We start from the raw sequence: 19,729 nt of genomic DNA, 5'->3' as shown, positions 1-19,729 counted from the left end.
ACAAATATTCGACAATTTATTTTGACAATTTTGAAAAGTATCAATACTTTCGCAAAATATCGCACTTTCGATACGTTTTCGATATTGCACACGTGACCTGAGCCTGCGGTCTTCTGGTCAGCACCTGAGGTTTAAAAATGCAATTTTGCTCAAAGAAATATTGATGTTCTTGTCAATATTTGAATTTTTCTTGCCTTGACTTGATGTCCACACATTGCTGATGCAACAGTGGAACAAAAAGACCAAAATCAACATTCTTGGCTAACATTTATAATGCCAGGTCTGTCTTTTGTATGGTCACGTGACAAACCAATGGCCTCAGGACAGAAATGACGTCATAATATGGATATCGAGAAGAAAGGCAAATATCGTATCAATATCATATCGTTTTGAAAAACCTGTATCGGCCCATCCTTATTTATTTTTCCTTGCTTTGGCAACTTCTCTGACACCTAACAGCCTGTACCTAAAGGTTGCATCTAACAGCATGCCACACTCCACTCACAGCATGCATCAAATGGATATTGGATATATGTACCTTATTTTGATTGCTCGAAGTGTTTTTAGTAATACTAATTGAGGTTATTAACCATGTTTTAGAAGCTGCATTGAGTTTGAACCCAGTTACGTAAAGTGCGAAGAACTTTATCCAAGTGGTCGGATGTCTTTCAAAAACTTTAACCCAGCAGTCGAAGTAAGTCACTTTAAAAGCACAATAGAGAAGTAAAAGTTTGTACACATGTAATTAATGCTATCAATTTTTATTAGTCTCCTAGCTAACATTGATCGTTGTGATGACTTAAATTGGACTGCAGTTAAAACTCTCTGATTCTCTGGCATTGTCAGTGACAGAAAATTGTCTTGCCAAGAACTCAACAAAGGACCCTAGTCACACTGGAGCCCCAGGGGGGGTACTCCGGGATCAAAGTGACGGGGATGATCGAATGGAGGCAAAACTAAGGACCCAAAAAAATCCCTAAGTCTCCCGACATTACCCAAAAAAATCCCTGGACCAAAAAAAACGCCCAAAAAAATCCCAAGTCAAATTACCCCTTAATTGCCAAGGCCGCGCCAAGGCACTTTAGTTTGATTTTAATTCCCAAAAAAATCCCCTATTTAAATCAAGTCCCCCCAAAAAAATACCTGCCAAATTCTCCTACCCAAAAAAATCCCGGAATCGAAAATTTCGACCCCAAAAAAATCCTTCGCACATCCCCGTCACTTGGATCCCGGAGTACCCCCCCTGGGACTGGAGCCCAGATCTCTTGCTCCTCTTGATCTAAAGTATAATATTTAGTCACAATATTAACTTATGGATTGCAAATTTAATCAACAGAAAATGTTTAAAGAGATGGTAGCTGAGGAAAACTTGGTAAGATCAGAAGCAAGGGAAAGGGAAGAAACTGTTTCTGACGAGGAGATGGCAAAAAGGTCAAGTATTTAAATCAAGTAGGATGTAGCCTGCAAATACAGACGTATTTCCGGCTGTCGTTTCTCTTTGCGAAAAATAAGTTGATGTAGTGCCAGACAAAAGTAGTGATGTTGTTACTGTAAGGCTCAAGTTTGCATTTCTGGCATGGAGCTGTTAGTGAATGTGTATAGTGAATGTTATTGTGGTTATCAGTGATATGTGAACTCTGAAATTCAATCCTCAACCAAAAGTTTATGCTTTTTATGCCGTCAATCATCTTAGCAGACCTCTCAGGAAACAGAAATTCACTTTAACCAGGTCAAAAGGTCAGGACTGTCAGTTGTGATTGATAGATTTCAACCTATTTTGTTTGTTTCTGTTTTTCATGGTGCATTGGTTTTCACCATAATTGATTGGTGGCAGTGAAAAACGAAATTGTTAGTTGGATTTTGAATTTCAGTGTTCGCAAATCACTGAAAACCGCAATAAAAGAGTAATAACTTCAAGCAGGGGTGTCGAATGGTAAATGCGAGACTTTGCGAGACGGCGAGACTGATATCTTTTCTGTGAGTCCGAGACCTTTTTAGCCTTGCAAAAGAATTCGAAACTTCGAGAAGGCTTCAAAGAAAAATTCGAGACGACGAGACCCCCGTGAATTTGGCTAAAATTTTGCAAGACCCACTTGTTTTGAAGGACCATTCACCACCCCTTCAAGCCAGTGCTGCAAACTTGTATATAAAACTGTAAGGCAGATGTTGGTTGTTGGACCAAACGAGAAACCTGTTTGATGATTGATGTTGGACAAGCTAAGAAATGATCTTCTTCAAGTGAAATACAGAATTTGCTATAATTTACGGGTGCTCTAGTCTGGCAAATCACACTCTAATGTTCAAACTATTGACAATGTTGTTTTTGTTTTCTAGATATGAAAGCTTTGTGGGAACAGTAGCAAAGAAATTTTCAACTAAAAGGAAAAGATCATCAGTCGGTGCTAGTTTTGAAACGGACAGTCCTTCTATAAGTCAACCAGCAAAGAAACCAAAAAGAGAGTTTATGAAACCTAGGGACTGATAAATGTCTGTGTCCGAGCTAATTCTGGAGTAGCCTGTGTTGCAAGCCCCTAATTATACAACCAAAATTTTATCATGTAATTTTAATAGAAATTTGGGAAGCAGTAGCTCATAAAAGGAGTTACTCTATCTTAATTTTAAAAATATTTTATAATGTAGTTTACATCATTTATAATTTCTAGCTTGCTTATTGAGTATTGTACACAGATACATCCAGAGTTTATCCAACCTTATTTCTAAGTGAAGCCAAGGAAGGAAAAAAAAGTGAAATAAGTTTTTATCTTTTGCTCTAAAACTTGTCTGTTCCCATCTTTTGTGATACTGAGAGGTCTGAACCATTTTTAGTGCAGAATGCACTATTGTGATGGTTTGGTGGGTTGGCGTTTGCTAAACCCCTAAACCACTAAACCACTAAGCCACTAAACCGCTAACGCGGTGTAAACTTTTAATCACCAATTAATTAATTAATATCAATTAATTAATTATTTCTGTAAAGGGGGGAGGGGATGGAGAGCACCTGACCGTGTGCCCTTGGTAAATCGGGGAGTCCATTACGATACTTACAATTGAAGAACTCAAGGTATATATTTGTTTCAGAAAGCACTATGCTCTCCTTGTGGTACAATTCTATCTGGAAAAAATACTTTGTGCTAAACGCATGCGCAGATCAGTCTTCATCACGAACATTGCGTTTTTCTTCTGCAGAAGGATTCGTGTAGACTCCGTGGCCCCAAGTTAAAACCACAAATTAATTGAATTAGACAGTAAGGCGTCATAGCAGATCATGTGAAATATTTCTTGATATGGCAATGCTGTTTTCTTAGAAAAGGTGATCTAGCATCTCATAATTAATTGATAACCTGATAACATCTGTGTTATAATCAATGTCGCCTTCTTTGCAGAAAATAAATCACGTTACCATAAACATCATGTTACATCCGTTTTTGACAAAAACAAAAGTATGTTACATGTTTTTGACAAAAACAAAAGTATCTCGTTTGCTGTTTCAATAACAAACTGAAATTCAAGCTATCGAAAATTAAAATAACAGTGACGTGTTTAGAAATTTTGTATTAAAGCCTAACGTGGTGTGCTTTTCAATGCGGTTGAATTCCTGTAGAATCCGTGGCGTTAATTTAATTAGACTTAAAAGGCATCACAGCGATCTGCGAGAAAAAAACAACAATATCATGTTACATCCGTCACTTCCTTTCCTTTTATTTGTTCTCCATCGGTTGAACTAACCTCCGTTTTATTTTGTAAAACCTCTGCCGCTTTAGTGTTTGAACATGCTTTCGTGACGGTTCCGACATTTCTTGAAAGAAATCTTCACACTACGTGCTTCTCGGCTTCATGCTTGAGTGAGCGTGTGACGTGTTCACAGCGCTTTCGTAAATCGTAATTAGGTATGCAAAAACTTGCACCGGGATTTTCGGCGTGAACACCTGATAACCAGGAAACAAATATCCTAGCTGTACTGCGTTTTAAAAACCCTTTCGAAAAAGATGTTTTTTGATTAGATTTGTTCTTTAGTTTTGAGAATCGTCTTTCGTGCAGTTTAAACCGTAACTTAATTAAATTAAACAAATGTCATCGATGTCGCCGTAAAACAAACAAAAAACAAGAGTTTCATGTTACGGCATTTTCAAGGAAAACAAAAGTATTTTGTTACAAACGAACGAAAGTGTCGTGTTACGTTTGCAAAGATTAACGTAAGGAACACCTAGGAAAGAATACAAGTAGCCTGTGAACAGTTTTTCCGAAAGTAAAGTAAAGCAAATAAACACGAACATATATAAAACATCATACTTTCAATTGTTCCATATTGCATTCTGCACTTACCAAATCATCGAGATTTTTTATACTCGTTATGGGCTTGAGTGACCTTTCAGTGTTATATACTTTTCTTAGGAAGCTAATATTCCACGTTATAATCAACCGATCAATCTTCACGCATGTTTATTGGACAAAATTTATCACATGGTACAAAATCTGACAATGGGTATCAGACAATTATACCCTGTCCAATTTGATATCTATCACCCAACTTTATAGGGAAGTAGAAAACAAACGAACAGTCGCCTTTTCAGGTCTAACTTTTTAATCAAATAGCAAAGCATGCGAGTGACGTCACGACTCAGACAAACAAACCGAAATTGTGGATGATTTTCCTAAAACACTTTCTAAAACAGCCAGTGTTATTCTTTCATAAAACAAAAACTTCGCCTAGATTCCTTCTATTTCGCTCAGAACACCCTGATGTTTTCTGAGCTTCATGGGAGTTATATTCATTTGCATTCCATTTTTAGACCTCGCGCTGTGCTATCACAGTGTTAAACAAAATATCTATTAAAACCAATCATTTTGCATTTATTTCAACTGCATTTGTTGTGAGGTATTTTCTTTCGACCAGTGATAAGGTGTGCTGCAGAAATTAATCCAAGGGTTATGAATAAATAAACCTCTTTCTGGCTTGCTGTTTATTGGAAGATAATGACCTTGGCTTAAAATGTTGCCCTCAAAATTTCACAGGCATTATCCTCCAATATACCAGCCACCTGAAGGTGTTTTTTTACTAATTATCCACTTTGTACAGTCAGTTAGGATTCAATTACAACTTAATATCATTTGAAAAAAAATATTTATTCTAACATGTTATCAAGAGATAGATAACATTTCACACAACAGTCAATAAAAAAGAAAATTTACATTAAATGGTCAAAATGTGTTGCTTCTCTTAAACACTGAGAATGATGCACTTTATATGTACAAAAATCAACCCCTGAAAACTCTCTGGTGAAATATCAATCTAACTACCAGCAAAGTAATAAATTGTATAGAGTATGAAATTAAGTTAAATGGAGTTTTTATGATGACTCTGTGTGGCATTTTAATCACCAACACAAATAGCTGACAAACATCTTAAAAGTGCTGAAAACTATAGTGGAGATAATGTTATAGCATCTTACTAAATTCTTACTGAATGCAAGAAGCAACCTGAACTTAATTTTATAGGATTTATCTTTTATGAATTCCAACAATAAAAAAATAGTACCCTCCCAAATGTGGTGCATTTCTTTGATGAATTCTTACTAAATGAAGTCATTGTAAAATACTTAAAAATGCCAGATGAGAGTAAAAGATAGCAGTCACAGTCAATTTTGATAGAGAAATTAACACAGAAGGAACCTCGCTTTTCCCTTCAAGCAGCAATGAAAATGTAAGAGAGAAAAATGACAGTGCTGATCCTTTTGGCCAGCTATTTTTACTGGACTGACATTTTTTTTACTTTTTTGTTTGACTAACTGCAGTCTTGATATTTCTGTATATTGGTAATAATTTGATACATTTTTTCCAAAAAAAAAGCTAGGTTAGATTTATAATAGATTTCTCAATGATAAGATATGTTCACTGAATCAAGTTTAATAACAATAATAAAATATAAAAGTAATTGGGGTATTATAGGATTCCTATATAATGAATAAACTGTAATAAAATATCAAAACTTGTTCTCTGCCTCAATCATTAAACCTCAAACAAAAAAAATTAAAATACTACTTGGTTCAACAATGCTAACAGTGCCACTACAAACAAACGTCCTATAGATTACATGATTTGTAAAATTAATACAAGTAATGTTAGTTTCACAGATAGCTTTCTGTCTAAATAATAGCGACCTTTAGATTTGACTATGAGTACGAGATCGAGTACAAGTACAACTTTGGAATTTTGACGCTATTGTATCTCCCGAAATAACTCTTCCCTGTTGCTGACACATAAAAAAACGTTAGGGATAAGATTGGTGTGATAAGTGATTATAGGAGGCACACAAATTTGGTTTGAAAACTTGTACTCGTGCACAATCTCATACTCATAGTCCAATCTAAATGTTGCTAATGTCACTTTGTAGCAGCAGTTTTATTAAATATGCCTGACAAACACAAGGATTCAGGTTTTTAACATATAAATTTGTCAGTATTGATTGAAATAACAAATCTACTGTACACCAAACCAAATAGCCGAGAGTGGTTTGATATTCAAAATTCTTAAATAATATTCAAATAAAACTACCCTGTACCCTTTCACCCTTGATAAGCTATGGGAAATTGTATAGAGTTAAGTAAATATTATTAAATGTACAGTATGTTAACAAAATGTACATTTATCAATTTTGGGACTATGACAATGATTTTGTGCTGTTTTGGATAAATTTGTATAGTGGCTAGAGAAAATCATTTAACAATGCCACACAAAAAAATGTTAAAAGGTGCTATGCCGTGCAAATTTTTGGCAATGCCGATGGCGCACGCCTGCATGAAATTATGGTAATTGTATTCATCAAACCAAGTGCGCGACTTAGCAACGATGAATGCAACTACCATTATTCCCTGCGGGTGCACCATAGAGGATATCGGGCATTTTTGCCTGTGCTGAGATTCAAGCTCAATGGCTATTAGTAAACATTTAGTGATTGTGTGACTGCACTGTCACACATTTTCACCCAGTTTGAACCTAGAGTCAACGAAGGTATTTTATTTTTCAGGTCTGTGGATGAAACCTTGGTGTATGACCATTGTGTGGTTCCACCTAAATTAAAGACGAGCTGATGCAGGTTGTATAAAATGTTCAGAACTGTCCAACATAGCACAGCCAAGCTCCTTTTAAACTATGGCTAAGGAGTTTGAGGACCTTTAGAAATTTCATTAACTGCAATTAACACAGCCGATGCAGACTTGGATCTTTTGTGGCCTTTCTTCATTTTGCTTTCTAGAAATTCTTTTTCTTCTAACTGTGCTTCAACATCAATATCCATCACAAAGCTCTTTTCTAGTGGAATTTGTTGAAGGTGCTCAGGTAAAGTTGTTACTACATGTCCATTTGCTAAGACATCTGGTTCAACCTCATCACAAGTTATATTTAACTCTTTTCTTGCTCGGCGAATGACGTACATCATCAAAAGTATACTGATTATGAATTGAATGAACAGTAAAATGTAACCACCCGACTGCTCTTGTACGACATCCTCCAGAGAACGAAATGTTGATCCCATGTAGGCATTTAATGCTTGCGTAGGTAAAAGTCCAAGTGTAGAGGAAATGATATATTTAGGAACACTCACATTGGTAACCTGGAAGAAAAAGGAAATAATTTTTTTTTTTTTTAATGATAATTACACTTTGATGTGATGGCTAATCATTACTTCTTATTAACCAAGCTAACGCATTGTACAGGAAGAATATAAACAGAGGTCTTTTGGGTTCAAGGCCTAGCAAAATAAGATAATACAAGGATAATACAAGAAAGACCAAGGGTGGCATTATTCCAGAATAGTCCTGGTCTTCCTTGTACAAATCTTGTTTTGAGAAGTTTATTATATGGCTCTCAATGCCTGTGAACATTACAGGAAAATCTGGTTTTGTGTATTAGCCAATCACAGCGTGTGTGTGTTATAATCTTTACAGGTTCTACCTAACAAAAAAGTTTTAAAAGAGGACATTTGCAAGGGAAACAAACATGTAAGAAGTTACACAATAGTAATAAGACAATTTTTAACCTGTAATTGAATAGCTTGATGCAAAACTATGCTAAGTGACTTTTAGGATGAAAAATCGTTTTTTTCCTTCAAACGTGCCCAAATTTTTGCATGTGGTCTTCAATTTAATGGAAAAACATTGTCCTCGAATTAAAATTTCTGGTTTGCACCTTGTCTTCGAGAAAAACTAGAACTATGGTCACTTTAAAACAATAACACGCGGCAAAGAGAGAAAGAGGATTAAACTTAGCAGTTACAGTAAAGTAAAGTTAGGGTCAGCTAGTGTTAAGGTTAGGGTTAAGTGTCACGAATGTTATATAAACATTGAACTTGACCGATCGACAAACTTGAGCGACTGAACAGTGAAAAGAAGTGAAAAATATATAGCAAAATGAACGAGAAATCCTTAAACAAAAACGACTTACGCCGTTGCCCTTTCCTCTCGCCAGCTTCTAACCACAAATGCACTCGCCAAATGTTCAATGTTTCGTTTTCAGTCAGCAAATTTAGGCTGCTAAAGGTTAATCCATAATATGTTTTCGCTTTTCCCCAGTTTCTCTCCGTAGTCACGTGTAACGCAATTTGATCTTGACTCACAAGCAACGATCGTTCTTTTAAACATTCAGGCCTTTTATTCCTGGAAAGGATCGCAGCTTAGGGCTATTTTTTGTCGAAATGAAGCAATTTGTTGCTTTTCTTAGCTTGGTAAAAATTATCCTTTTCTGTCGATTCTGTTGTGCTCTGTTGATTGAGTGAGCGTTTTCCGTCTTTGCCGTGCCGAACGAACTTTGTTTATTGTGACAATGCGTATCGAATGACGTATCCATTAAAGATTATTATGGGATATCCCTGAGTAGCTGAAATACGGGAAGTCCTATCGCCAAATCTAAGAGAATTTTTATAAGTCTAAAAGCACCTCCTTATTTCCAAACGTTCAACGCGGCAACACGAGGCAAATGAGCCTTCGAGAAACTTCGAGAAAATAACGTTTTTTGGAACAGAAGTTGCTTCTAGACCTCGCCTGGCTCAATGCGCCTTCGAAAGCCAAGTTTACCGCCAGTCTTGGCAGGGCTTAGCAATCTTCAGGCAGCAACACATCTCGCTTCTTTGAGATATGCTAGTGGCTTACGGGTTTCCAGACTTAATGATGTCCTTTTACCACCAGACGGGCGTAAATATGTGTCAAATAAGCGAAAATAAGCGGACTTCTAATGCGTAAGGTGAGTTTTCAACTGGTCTGATTGAAAGTCTCGTTGCCTCGGCTTCGCGCGCCAAAATAATTCAAACGTAAGCTTACGTCACAAAGTAGTTTAAGAAATTCATTTCCAGATCCCGTTTTTGAGCGAGCGAATACATTCCCCCCCCCCTCAACAAAAGGACAACGATTTTCTATTTAATCGAAGACCACACGCAAAAATTCTGGCACGTTTGAGCAAAAATTCAGGCACGATTGAAGGAAAAAACGATTTTTCATCTTAAAAGTCACTTAGCATAGTTTTGCATCAAGCTATTCAATTGTTACTATCGATCCTTTGCCAGAAAATTGACATGTGATTAATGTTATAGATACTGCGGGGTCTGTTAGGTAATTTGTCACTGTTCTTATTATCCTACCCCCCATCTCAGAATACAAAGGTCACAAGCTTGGACTTTGGTTTCAAAATCTTTTACACAATTTTTTCATAACTTTTTTTCTGAATATTTTTGAACTTGTTTTAAATTTTAGTATGAAGATGTAATATTCCACAGTAATTTTTCAAACTATTTTTAAAATTTTGTATTAGCTTTACTAGATAGAGCGATTTCATTTAACCTGTGAAACAATATCTACCAGGTTGTGTGTAATAGTCAAACGAAAACAAAAGAAAACAATGGAATTAGTGTCTAATAGTATCTAAAAGTGTAATAACTATTTCACGGGTTAACTGAAATCACTCTTGACTAGTGTCTCCACTTAGTGGTTGTTTACTGCTCTCACTCAAAAAATCTATTCATTTACTCCTTCATTCCGATTAAGAAAAAAACTGTCGAGCTTGTTTAGGAATTCAGGTATTGAGGAAAACTATTTTAGGGCGGAAAGGAATAAATTTCCATTTCTTTGTAAGGGAGTGGGCTAGCCCGCGGGTATTATTCAAGCTTACTTAAGTGTCAAATTATGCACGCTTGAACAATTAGCGGGAAGGTGTAAACAGTATTTGCCATTTTACAATAAAATCGTAAAAAAGACGAATAGCACTTGAAATTGTAGCACATACAAAAAACAAATGTTAAAAGTAGGTAAGCTTAAACTTAAATGACAAAAAAAACTGTGGGATATTTTTTAGCCAGCTGTTTGTTACGATGAAGACTGCACACGTAGAAACACATACTCTATCGGAAACTGCTTATCATGTGATAGAAATATAGTAAGCTTTATTGCTTTTTGTGGTATTAACTTACCGCAAACAGTCCATTTTGCAATCCAAACGGTACTGGAGTTAGCCGTGTTAATGCAATCACTTTAAAACCACGCTTTCCCTCCACGACACGCATGATCGCTTTTAAACTGTCTGATTCAAGTTTCGAGCGAACGAAGTCTCGGAAATATCTCCTACAAACGATGAATGCACTCGACGCACCACACAGCACAGAGACTATAACAACTATATACCCAAGAATAAATCCATAGAGGTAGCCTGCTGCTACGTTTAAAAAAATGTACCCCCATGTCATGGGAAAAGAGACAACCGTGAACATAATTACAAACAGTAGTATTCCCTGCCATTCATCCAGATTCTGTAGCCATTCCAGGACGTCCCTTACGTACCGGCGACACAAAATAACCACGATCAGTCCAATAATGAGAAAGATTAGAGCTGTGCCGGAGATCTGATAGGCTCTCGGTTGTGTTCTTTTGCTGACTTGGTCGAACTTCGTAGTTTCGCCGAGGCATTTTTGAGCTTGCGATTGGATCTGCTCAGTACATTTGTGGCCATACTTAAATACCATACTTTATAGACCTCTTAAGCGGGGTCACAGTCGAGTTTTAGAAGAAATAAAGCCAGCACATTACGCTTTTCGAATTTCGCCCCGGACTGAAAACCACACCGAAAAAGCGTGACTTGCAGCGAAATCAATCCATTAATACATTTCGCAAACGCCCAGCCGGCCCTCCAAATGTCAAAGCATTGAGTAAGCATGTCAGTCAGCGGACTTCTTCCGATCTTTGCAACCGAGCCTTATTGAAATAAGCGCGCTGGAAAAGCCTGAAATCCACAGTAGAAAGTGTATAAATTTCGTAATGTAGTCATTTTTAAGGGATTTTTTTTTTATTTCAGTATTTTAGCATTTTCAGCCACAAAATAAAGATGTTATGATTCAGCTACCGCCCAACATTCCCAAATCTTTTGTAAACACAAAACCGCAAAATCGCGATCTGCAGCTTGGTAGCCAAGCCAGATCCGTCGGCAAACAAAACAAAATGGCCACCGGACCTGACTAACAGGTGCAGCTAACAGAAACTAAAGTTGATGGTTTCTCTATGCGCAAAGTGCATTGTAAAGTGGTAATCAGCTTCTTTCTCTCAGGTATGCTAAAAATTAATAACTTGGAAGGCTAACTGTTAAATTATGTTCCAAAGTCAAGCTATCACTGGCATGAAGTGCATCAAAGTCCACATGGGTCTGGCCATAGTGAAGACAAAACATTTGTGAAGCCCGAAGAGATATTTTATCTTTGGACCTTTTTAATCCATAATTTTAATATCCACAGATCTCATTATTATTTTTATCCTACTCCCAGAAATCGTGCCCACCAATGCATCAAAAAATCCTCAAATTCTGTTTTTGTATTTGTTTTGTTTATCTTTTTTTTGGCTTGAGCAGTAAAATTAAGCTTATAACAAATGTCAATATAATGAATTTTTTTTTACTCCTAGTGACACAGTGGTATTAATGTTCACCTAATTTAGGCTTCATTTTCATGAATATTACCAACACAATTGTCCTGATATCAAAACAATAAGAGGCATGCAATGTCTGACTTTTTTTTATATAGAATACAGGACCACCTAAGGTGGTTAGGGCTCCAGGGATCTGGTCTATAATAATGCAGCACTTCAGGGCTCCAAGATGGAAAATGGTTCGAAAGAACAAGACTTTGTAGCAACATTTTGTCCTCACCTGCAAGGAGCAAAAAGCATTGGGCATCAGATTTCAAAGCAGAATCTTTGGTCTCCACTAGATTAAAACAAGTTGCACAAACTTACTCAGTTTCCCATCTTGGTTTTCAGTTCTTAAATAACTAACGTATTAATGCTATTAATTTTCCAACAATGCTATATTTTTCCTTTACAGTTCTACTATCTGGGGGAGAGCAGGTTTATGGTCATAAATACATGTGGGCCAGTCAATATGTGAGGAGTAGAACTGGAAGATTGTTACTAGAGAGACTTGCTTGGGAAGACAACAATGAACAAGAAATAGAAAAAACAACAGTAAGTTGGATTTGAATGCTTTGATGTTTACTTGTCTGTCTCTTGCATAATGCTGAACTACTATAATGATCAAATCTTGGAAAGTACCCAGCTACAGAGTTCCCAGGCAGCAGGGGGCAGGGTTACTCTCTCACTCAGCCGTGCTGTGAAGGGTGTGGTTTTCAAGCATTTTAGTCTAGGACAGGGTATATAAATCAGAGAGCTTTGGTCTAGAATAGGGTATTATTTATTACGAAACTGATCAGTAGTATGAAGAATCAATAAGTCCAGAAATAGAAAAGGAAAATCAGAAGAGAAAGAGGCTTTTGTAAACGTAAATTAAATCATTGCAGCAACCTTGTTGACAGGTGATTTTCCATTAAAAACACCTATAGTGATTCAGTTCTAAAAAAGCAAGCTTGGGGAAGGGTAGTGATTTTAGGTGCCTTGTCTTAGTATAGGGTTGCAAATTCAGTTGAACTTGGTCTGGAAAATAGTAAGCATTTCAGAGTCCAAAAAAATATAAAGAGTATCCCCACCCTCCCACCCAAGGAGGATGGTGGGGGAGGGAGGGGGCAAGGTATACTGAAACTGACAGTGAAGGGTGTATTAAATTTTCTTCTCCAATTCTTTGTAGTGGTACAAGTGTGTAAATACGTCCTTATCAGAGGAGTTGCAATCAAAGTTTGTAGAGAGTACACTGGATGAAGAAACTGAAGCATTCCTGGACAACTGTCATCAAAAAGCTGATGCAGTGTTCTCACAGATTGGACATCTTCTGTTCAAAGGATTCTTTGGCTTCTTTATGTCTGCTACTACAGCCAATGGGTAAGATTTCCTTTGTTGTTAAAATTGGCTTTGACATAGTGAGCCTATGAATCCCGCTGCCTCCTATTGAGCATAAAAGTTTAAAAGTGACCCACACCCCTGGGGCTTATCCCAGTTTCTGTGGCATAAAGCAAACTGGGAACATTGCTTCAACCTTTGAATAGGGTGACATCACAGAGCTACCCCTGGTAGCATCCGGTCATGTTGCCTTACTCCTGGTAAGTAAAGTGGAGTCTGTCTCCGAGCCATGAGGCCCATACAGCCGGAGCTTATCCTGGTTTCCGAAGCATTAAGCGACTAGGAGTATTGCTACTCCCCCCTGGATGGGATGCTAGTCCATCGCAGGGTTACCCCCCAGCAGTAAATTCGCCAGTACCCATTTATACACCTGGGTGGAGAGAGGCACTGTGAGAGTAAAGTGTCTTGCCCAAAAACACAACGCAGCGCCCTGGCCAGGCCTTGAACCTGGGCCGTTCGACTCGGAGTCGAGCGCGCTAACCATTAGGCCACCGCACCTCCAACGGCCTTACTCCTGGGGTGAGAGTTAAATGTCTTGCCCAGGAACTTAAATTACACAATGTCCCTTGTCAGCACTTGAATCTGGCCACTCAATCTGAAGTCAAATGTGTTAACCATTAGGCCACCATACCTCTCCCCCCCCCCCCCTCATATGCACAAGCAGGGTGAGACGAAAATAGAAAAGTCAGCTTGCCCTTCGGGCAAGCTGTTATTTTATCTTACTAGCCCAAAGCTCTGAGAAGCTAGCCCGAAAGTAATTTGCATAATTAATTATATATGCAAATTTAAAATTGTTCTTCCTTTGGAGACAATAAATTCATAAGCATTTAAGAAGAAAAATAAAATAATCTTTCCACAAGAATTAAAACAAACACATTATTACGATTTTGTGGCAACTAACTTTTTGGCTTATGTAGAGGATTACAAATATTAAGGATCCTGAAGGATACATTTCAAGAGACACAATTCATATGCATACATGACGTACCCAATGCCTGCAATGCATTTCGGGGCGTTTTCAAAAACGGTCAGCCATTTGCAAGTCTTACGAAGTGATGGAGTACTTTACGGCAAAGCAATACCAGGGATTGGAGCACTATGACTTCTTTTCTTATTTTGAATGTTTTAAAAGCAAAGATCTTGCCATATAACTTTCTGGAAGGACACAATTCCTCAGAAAATGGCCATTACTCATTTTAACACAGAGGAATATAGTCGCCACGTTCCAGTTGGCGACTATAAAACCAGGAGTTTTAGTCACCAAGGATGCAGTGAGTCACATTTTCGAGCCCCAAATTTTTCCCTCTAATTTGTCTGGTGCACATTTATTTCTGAAGGTTGTCATAAAAAAAAATGTTTTTTGCCCGTGTCTTGCTTGCCCGTCGGGCAACCTGTGATCAGAATACGCTAGCCCGACGGATAATTCTACTAGCCCCGGGCTATCGGACAGCACTTTTGTCGCGCCCTGACAAGGGACATTCTGCAAAAGATCTGTAGATTGCTTATGGAATGGAAGCACCCATCTCTGATTGGTTGTTACATGCATCAGCGACAACCGTAAGAAACATGTCTGTCAGTGTTTTACAGAGATCAATTTTGTAATGAATGACAGACACTTTGTCTCATAGGGGAAGGAAATGGAAATTTGCTGGGATAGACCATGATCAACTTCTCTTTTATCTTATTCCATCTAAGATCAAACAAGTGGGACTGCTTGTAGTCTAATGCTGAGACATCCATTTCCTCAAGTTCACCATCTATTGGAATTTTTTCTTGTAGAATTTTGGATCGTGGATCAATGTTTGTGTTTTCCAATGCCCAGTTTCAAAGACTAATGAGTGTAGATGAGTCATGGAAGACTGGCACTCTGCTGGACTTGGGAGCTGGTGACGGCAAAGTAACCAGTGTTATTAAACATCACTTTCATGAAGTCTATGTTACAGAACAGTCACCATCGATGAGATGGAGGCTGAGTGGTAGAGGATTCAAGTAAGACATTGTTATTAATCAAGTCTCCATTCTCCTTTTGAAAATTGTTAGACTGACCATGATTTTTTGTAAGGGTACCGGTAAAGCACTGTAAGTTTTAAAATCTAGTGTTTGTAGCTCATGTCAATCACTATCAAACATCATAGGCATGCAATGCTTGCAAAGGGCCATCTAGCTCCATCGCTTTGCATGCATAATTTACATACCTAGGATATCACATAACGAATTATTAATTGCAAGTTATCAATCATCATGATGTCAGAAATATAGGCCAATAAATGGATACTGATTTCATATGCTGCCTTACAAAGATTCTTGTAATGAAGAAATGGTACAGATTTCTCATGGGTGATCTTTATAACAGGATTTTTTGCTCAAATGTTGGACCCCTGTCATAAGGAGTAACAGATTTTTTTAGGATAAAATGTACAACATCAGCCGCTACTAAGGAATTAAAATATACTCTGCCTTCACACCAGATTGCTAGATGAAAGTGAATGGATGAACGTTGACTTCAAATTTGATGTGATCTCCTGTCTTAACCTGTTGGATAGATGTGATAAGCCACTAACACTGCTTAGTGATATTAAACGCACTCTACATCCAGTTACTGGTAGACTGATTGTAGCAGTGGTTCTTCCATTTAAACCTTGTGTAGAATCAGGTAAGGGTTTTTATTTTTTTCTAAAAACTACTTTCCACTGTGACGAGATGTTATGTCCAGACTCAGGCTAGCTAGCAGGAGGGCTACCGGTAGTTCAACATGAAACAAATCTTTTAAAGCTATTTTCAGGCATCAGTAGTATGGCACTTTGTGCTTTATAGATTGTGTTACCAAAATAACAAGATCAGTTCTCTTGCATTAAAAACATCAACAAAGTCAGATGGAAAATACATGGAAGAGTAGATGAAAAGAATTATACTGCCCAAATATCAACTCTGCAGTGTTTACTGCAACCAAGTTAACTTATATTGAAAACGATATTTGGAAAAATTACAGATCTTAGTATGCGTCCATCATATTGGTGTACCAAAATGGTACACCAATTGGAGGCTGTTTTAATGTGCGAGTAGTGGGTAGCTGGTGATGTAATAGACCATATTCATATTCTCAGTATTGGACTGGAACTAGCTTGCAATGGAGGCTAAAGCGGTAATCTTTCAAATGCAAATGACATGAAGCTCTTTTTAATGATATTCCCCCATATCAGCCTCCATTGCAAGCTAGTTTCAGTCCAATACCGAGAATACGAATATGGTCTATTTAATGAGGAATAATTCTTATTATGGCCTAATAGGTATTGCTCTTGAGATCCAAACCTTGTGTGGATCTGAAGAGAATGCAACATTAACTTTATGATATAATTTGAGATTAAATAAACCTTTTCTTTTGCTACAGGTACAAAAATGGTCCAGCCAAGTGAGTTTATATCACTTAATGGCAGTTCTTGGGAAGAACAAGTCAACAGTCTTGTTAAAGATGTGTTTGAGCCATGCGGTTTTACTGTTGAACTGTTCACAAGGATTCCTTATTTATGTGAAGGGGACTTGTACAAGGACTTTTATGTGCTGGATGATGCTTTGTTTGTTCTCAAGACGTCTGGATGACTCATGGAAACTTTGTCTTTATTGAAGTCTAATTTATGTATTTTTATTGAATAGATAATCATATTTAAATTTTTTTTACATTGTAATTTTTAGAATACACGTTCACTTTTAAATGAGCCCCTGGCTCATTGGTGACATGTGTCTAAATAAAGTACTTACTTACTTACTTAAGTGAAAAAGAGGCGCAGTTAGATATTGTACATGGACATTACCCGAATGAACCAAATGAACTGGTTGGTTGCTACAATAAGAACTACTCAAGAATTGTCTTTATTTAAAAACTTATGATCTATCAACTTTATTGGTCTTAAATTTACAAATAAAAGAAAAGAAAAGGACCAAAAAGGAATTGCGAGAACGGGAAAATAGTAACCCATGCAGGGCGCAACCCTAAAAACTAAAAAGAATGGCGATTAAAATCTTTAAATCTTTTATGCAATTCACATAGCTATATACAGGTTTTACAGTTTATTTTTTTGGTCAGACTTGTAACTTTAATAATAACTACTGTATAAAGAATTGATAGGAAGTTAGATAGAGGGGAATTCTATGAAGATAATAATTGCTTGTATTTTTATAAAAACTTAGGGAACAAAATATGCAATAAATATAAATGTACAAGTACCAAGATCTGTTTACTGTCCTTCAAAGTACTGCTTTAATGCACGAAAAGAATAGCATGTGGTTGGGGGCAAAAATAATAGATAGTTTGATATCTTCCTCAGCCAAGAGCATGATTTTTTGTGTTTATTTGATACTATATCTAGAAGTGTCTACTTTGTCTTAATAACAAGAGCCTGTCCTTTATTGAGAGTGATTCTATCAAATTGAACACTTGTTCCTTTCATCGCCATCTCGCTGTCAATTTCAACAACTCCTGAACCTGTGATGCCATTTAGTGGCCCCTTCCAACTCTCATTATGTCCAAAGTTTATTACAATGAGAAACGTGCAGTGCTGTCCTGACCTTGTATAGGCAAGAATTGAAGGGTCCACATGAACAACTTTGAAACTGACTCCTTTGAAGCATTCCGATGTAGACCTTAACCTCAGTAGGTCTTTATACAGATGTAGAACAGAAGTTGGATCTAACTTCTGAGCCTCAACATTGACTGTCTCAACATTCTCTCCAACTGGCAACCATGGTTTAGCTCCGGAAGAAAACCCAGCATGCCGCTGACTGCTCCACTGCATGGGTGACCTCTGGGGATCTCTGAAATCTTTGCAGCTTCTTAAGGGGATTTTTGCATTTGCCATTCCAATTTCTTCACCATAATAAGTGACAGCTGTTCCAGGGAGGGTCAGAAGGAGTACATTCACTGCACGGCAGAACTCTTGACCAACTTTAGTGGCTATTCTGGGCATATCATGATTTCCCAGGACCCAATTTGGCCATCTACCCCTTGGAAGAGCAGCAAAGTAATCAGAGATGACTTTATATACATCTTTTGCAGTTGTGTATTTGCATAACCCAAACAACCCAAAGTTGAAGGGGAAGTCAAACTCATTCTTCCATCCCCCATAATACTTGAGAACATCTGGAAGATCTGACATGATTTCACCGATAATAATTCTGTAGGAGTCTTTGTACTTATCTAGAAGTGCTCTCCACTCTCGTACAATTTTGTGATTATAACCCACATCTTTGGTGTAAATATGTTCCAAATGACTATACCGGGGGTGTAATGGGTCGTATTCAGACTTGGTGGGCTCATCTCGAAATTTAGAATCTTCAACAAGATGCGAGACTGCGTCCACTCTAAACCCATCTACTCCCCGATCAAGCCAGAACATTAGAATCTCATTGACAGCCTGACGCACCTCAAAATTTCTAAAGTTGAGGTCTGGTTGTTCTGGAAAAAACTGATGCAAGTAGTACTGTCCTGTTTTAGCATCATAGTTCCATGCACTTCCCCCAAAGACGCTGACCCAGTTATTGGGTGGTCCACCCCCTGGGGCAGGGTCAAGCCACACGTACCAGTCTCGTTTAGGACTGTGTTTACTGGAGCGGCTTTCCAGGAACCAGGGATGCTGATCTGAGGTGTGGTTAGGTACGAAGTCCAGCATGAGTTTCATGCCTCTTGCATGGACCTCTTTTAGAAGTTCATCAAAGTCATTCAGGTCTCCAAACAGGGGATCAATGTTTTTGAAGTCAGACACATCATACCCGTTGTCTACCATGGGTGATTTAAAAATCGGGCTTAAGTAAAGGATCTTGATTCCCAAGAATTCAAAGTAGTCGAGTCTGTTTGTTATCCCTCGTAAATCGCCATTTCCGTCGCCATTGGAGTCTTGGAAAGAGCGAGGATATATGTGATAGATAACATTTTCTTTCCACCATTTTTTTCGCTCCTCCTGCTCCTTTCTTTCTTTGTATCCCTTCCAGAGAGTAAATATCACCACATTAACAAAAACTGCAACTAAAAAGGCTACAATAACCTCGACACCCATGCTACGTGCCTTTTGTCAGTTTTGTGTTGAAGAATTTTTTAAATTCCTCCAGGCGTCATTTGATGGTGTAAGGGGAACTGGGACCTATATGCGAAAAATGCAAATTGAGTGGTTCCTTGCCGACGAATAAACAACTTGCTAACTGTCCATGATAGTTTGCAAACGAAATAGCGGGCAGTTAAACCACTTTGTGACTTTGTCTGTGTTTTAGTGATCAAGAATTGAAAGAAGAAGCAAAACTTGCAGTTAAGTCATCTATTCTAGCCCAAGACGATGTCCACTAAGGCAGACCGGAGAGCGAGTTACGAGAACAGAGAGAACAAGATGGACGGCTGACAGGCAAGCACATAAGAACTCTGTTACACCTTC

At 37.8% G+C, this 19,729-nt stretch overlaps 3 protein-coding genes and 1 pseudogene across 4 annotated transcripts in view; 2 read left to right on the top strand and 2 right to left on the bottom strand.

The window, feature by feature from the left end:
- Positions 1-3,288, top strand: part of LOC144649019 (M-phase phosphoprotein 6-like) — a 4,740-nt gene extending 1,452 nt beyond the window's left edge. The window contains exons 3-5 of the mRNA XM_078508477.1: positions 601-694; positions 1,337-1,431; positions 2,335-3,288. Coding sequence (XP_078364603.1) covers positions 601-694; positions 1,337-1,431; positions 2,335-2,482 — 337 coding nt within the window. The 3' untranslated portion in view covers positions 2,483-3,288. The remainder of the gene's footprint in view (positions 1-600; positions 695-1,336; positions 1,432-2,334) is intronic.
- Positions 3,289-5,024: 1,736 nt separating this feature from the next.
- LOC144649017 (transmembrane protein 64-like) lies at positions 5,025-11,167 on the bottom strand. The gene is made up of 2 exons (XM_078508474.1): positions 10,454-11,167; positions 5,025-7,609 (listed from the first exon to the last, which is right to left on the bottom strand). The coding sequence occupies exons 1-2, from the start codon at positions 11,000-11,002 to the stop codon at positions 7,154-7,156; spliced, it is 1,005 nt and encodes a 334-aa protein (XP_078364600.1). The 5' UTR covers positions 11,003-11,167; the 3' UTR covers positions 5,025-7,153.
- Positions 7,659-16,938, top strand: LOC144649018 (protein-L-histidine N-pros-methyltransferase-like). 2 transcript variants are annotated; one of them, XM_078508476.1, is made up of 6 exons: positions 7,659-7,997; positions 12,349-12,488; positions 13,105-13,295; positions 15,093-15,302; positions 15,782-15,966; positions 16,702-16,938. In XM_078508476.1, the coding sequence occupies exons 2-6, from the start codon at positions 12,390-12,392 to the stop codon at positions 16,908-16,910; spliced, it is 894 nt and encodes a 297-aa protein (XP_078364602.1). In that variant the 5' UTR covers positions 7,659-7,997; positions 12,349-12,389; the 3' UTR covers positions 16,911-16,938. The 2 variants fall into 2 exon arrangements, with proteins under 2 accessions (XP_078364602.1, XP_078364601.1); XM_078508475.1 differs by lacking the exon at positions 7,659-7,997 and adding an exon at positions 11,166-11,580.
- On the bottom strand, positions 16,922-19,633 carry LOC144649015 (alpha-glucosidase pseudogene; annotated as a pseudogene).
- Between the last annotated feature and the right edge of the window lie 96 nt (positions 19,634-19,729).

This window comes from Oculina patagonica, chromosome 4, assembly GCF_052425735.1.
Source record: "Oculina patagonica isolate OP01 chromosome 4, crgOcupat, whole genome shotgun sequence".
Classification (NCBI taxonomy): Eukaryota; Metazoa; Cnidaria; class Anthozoa; order Scleractinia; family Oculinidae; genus Oculina; species Oculina patagonica.
The sequence above is the reverse complement of the archived record's forward strand: the minus strand, read 5'-3'. Positions and strand labels throughout refer to the sequence as shown.

Bases quoted from the DNA above. Each gene is read 5' to 3' on its own strand.
- LOC144649017 (XM_078508474.1), bottom strand. From the start codon at position 11,002: ATGGTATTTAAGTATGGCCACAAATGTACTGAGCAGATCCAATCGCAA. The intron at 7,610-10,453 runs GTAAGTTAATAC...TTTTTCTTCCAG, and splicing joins TGCAAAATGGACTGTTTGCG to GTTACCAATGTGAGTGTTCC.
- LOC144649018 (XM_078508475.1), top strand. From the start codon at position 11,535: ATGCGCAAAGTGCATTGTAAAGTGGTAATCAGCTTCTTTCTCTCAG. The intron at 12,489-13,104 runs GTAAGTTGGATT...AATTCTTTGTAG, and splicing joins AAGAAATAGAAAAAACAACA to TGGTACAAGTGTGTAAATAC. The intron at 13,296-15,092 runs GTAAGATTTCCT...TTTTTCTTGTAG, and splicing joins TCTGCTACTACAGCCAATGG to AATTTTGGATCGTGGATCAA.